The following is a 2,889-nucleotide window of genomic DNA, read 5'->3' on the forward strand; positions in this document are numbered from 1 at the left end:
TTCAAGTGGTATCAGAGCTATGGTTACGATTTTGTGTAGCAATTACAAGATATTATATTGAGATTGATTTCTAACCGCATGAGAAACATTTTAGCAACAAAACCGAGGCTTGTTTTTGGGGAAGTTTCGGGCAGCATGTTGCTGCCCGTTTCGGGCAGCTCGGGCTGCCCGTAGTGCTGCCCATTTTGGGCAGCAAGGACAGCCCGAGGGGCTGCCCGAACAGCCCTTTTATATTTAATAAAATATTTTTTTTTGTTGCCGGAATCCGGCGACGGCGATGACGACTAGGGTTTTCAAAAGGTGTTTTGAAATATCAAAGTGTCATGGGCCTTGAGTTGTTGGGCCATTGGATGGCTAACATTTTTGTAAATTTTAAATGGGCCAAAATGTTTTTGGTGAAAAATGAGTTTTTGGGCCCTTAAGTTTAAAATTACAAAAGTTGCAAATATTTTCTCATGAAATAAATAATTTAAGTTGGACTTTAATTATTTATAGTAAATTGTGATTTACAAGAAATTCGGTTATAAATAAATTAATTAGAAAGTAGACAAAGGTGTTTGTATACTTTGTTAACTTAGTTTATAATCGTGGAGGTTAGTGATTGGATCAAGACATATAATATTGGATCAATTAATTATTGTGATAATTAATTGATGGTGTATGGTATGTGATATTATGCATGAAGGATGATCAAAAGCCCAAGCCCAATTTGCTAGGTGTATGCTAGGATATTTTGTGTTAAATGATTGTAATAATTATCAAATTTCAAATGGTCTTGGTTTATGGCCCGTTCCCACCCCCCATGAGATGTATCCCTATTTGCCATGGATATTTATTTGTAAATATTAGTATAGTGGATGATCAAGATTGGAAGATGGTGGCCATGATGATTATGAAGATCGAAGACATGTAAATATTGGAAGCTAATGTAATAGTTGCATTTGCATCCCGTGCATTTCCCTAGGATTGGACCTAGGCCCGTGTTTAGCTCACACGGGCCATTAGTGTTGGGGCGATTGATCATCCTTATTTTGTTTACTGTTTATAATATATGCATGATATGTTATAAATAATGAGTATGTGCGTTATTATTATGATAATAACAAAGTTGCATGAATCCGGCAAACATACGATCAAACATGGCGAGCTTTTAAATAAAATTAATGATGAGACCTTTCAAAATTAAAAACCCTCATTTTGAATAAGATTCAAAATTAATATCAAGCCCGAAAAGGGGAATTATAAATTTGTTTATAATTTCCATGTCTTCCATCGACAATGGGTGCATGATGAACGCTACCCGTGCTCGGGGCTCGGCTCATATTATTGGGGGGCCCTGGGTGCCGGAAAGCTGTGACATCCATTGACATGGTGATGTGAACTACGTGGAACTACCATGATTTCGGCTCATATTTTGAGGGAACTCATGGCGACCGTCCATTAAGGTTCAACATCGATGGGTAAGGCTTGACACGTAAAGATGAACGACGTCATATTATTGGGTCCTAATCAAACGTGAGACAAAAGTTTACGTTAAGGGTTGCATTGTGATGCAATTGGAAACTACCTTTTAGGGATTATGATTGGCTGATATTATTCGGGATCATAATTCGCTAATTGGACCTTACGTACCTACTGAGGAAAGGTGTTTCTCGTTTTCACTAGAGGGTAGTGAAAATGTCAAAACAGTGGGAGCGAAAATTTATAAAGTAAAAGTCCATACTTTATATCTAACTAAATATTTTAAAATAGTCATTAACATTTATCTGTTTTACTTATCAGTACAAAACATTGACAATGTCTTCGATACGCAACCCGATATCCGCTATACTCTAAAAACATGTGTTAACCGGACCTAACTATCTCACTTAGCTAAGAAATCTGAAAATCGTCCTAAACTCGGAAAAGATTGTATATACACTGACTGAGTCACCCCCTGCTGAGGCTCCGACTGACTGCACTCCCGAGGAATTGCAGACCTACAAGGAATGCTGTGACCATGACTTGAAGGCGAAGTGTTATATGCAGGCTTCTATGAACGATGAGCTGCAGAGGTGTTTCGAGGATGCAAAGAATGCTGCTGACATTCATTTGCACCTCAAGGAGCTCTTTGGTGAGCAAACTCGGCCTCTTAGGCATGCTACCGTCAAGGAGCTAATCACTTTGCGCATGCGAGATGGGGCTTCGGTCCATGAGCATGGCCTAAAGCTGATTGGGCTTGTGGATAAGCTTGTGGGCATGGATCTTGCATTGCCATCGGAGCTGACCACCGACGTGTTGCTTTTGTCGCTGCCTAGCTCGTTTGATCCTTTTGTGGTGAACTTCAACATGAACAAGATGGAGCCGACCCTTGAGGAGTTGGTGAACATGCTTGTGACTTTTGAGTCCACTATCAAGAAAGAGAAGCCGGTTCTTTTTGTGGGCTCTTCATCTGGTACGAAGACCGGTCCACCTGGGAAGGGAAAGAAGCGTTCTTTCCAACGTCCCAAGAAGAACGTGCCCTTGAAGAGGCAGTCTCCGAGTCCCGCTGTGGCAGCCACACCAGTGAAGGCTGACAAGACTGTTGACATCTGTCATCACTGCAAGAAGCCTGGACATTGGAGGCGTAACTGCAGGGAATATCTTGCCCAGAAGGGTTCTGGAAAGGGTATGTTCTATATTGAAGTAAATATCTCAATTAACTCTACTTCTTGGGTATTGGATACCGGCTGTGGCTCACATCTCTGTAATGATTTGCAGGTGATGGGAAGAAGTAGGAGGCTCAGAGAGGGTGAGACCTTCTTGAGGATGGGCAATGGAGCAAGGGTTGCTGCCAAGGCTATAGGAGATGTTTACTTGCTTTTGAACAATGATTTTAAGTTTATTTTGAGAGACGTTTTGTTTGTACCG

General features: G+C 40.8%; 1 protein-coding gene across 1 annotated transcript; it reads left to right on the plus strand.

Annotated features, from left to right (window-relative positions):
- The first annotated feature begins 2,290 nt into the window (after nucleotides 1–2,290).
- LOC140991372 (uncharacterized) lies at nucleotides 2,291–2,847 on the plus strand. The gene is made up of 2 exons (XM_073461292.1): nucleotides 2,291–2,647; nucleotides 2,740–2,847. Exons 1-2 carry the CDS (start codon nucleotides 2,329–2,331, stop codon nucleotides 2,754–2,756), a joined length of 336 nt encoding a protein of 111 aa, XP_073317393.1. The 5' UTR covers nucleotides 2,291–2,328; the 3' UTR covers nucleotides 2,757–2,847.
- Nucleotides 2,848–2,889: the final 42 nt, after the last annotated feature.

Source organism: Primulina huaijiensis, chromosome 13 (assembly GCF_012295235.1).
Source record: "Primulina huaijiensis isolate GDHJ02 chromosome 13, ASM1229523v2, whole genome shotgun sequence".
Lineage (NCBI taxonomy): Eukaryota > Viridiplantae > Streptophyta > Magnoliopsida > Lamiales > Gesneriaceae > Primulina > Primulina huaijiensis.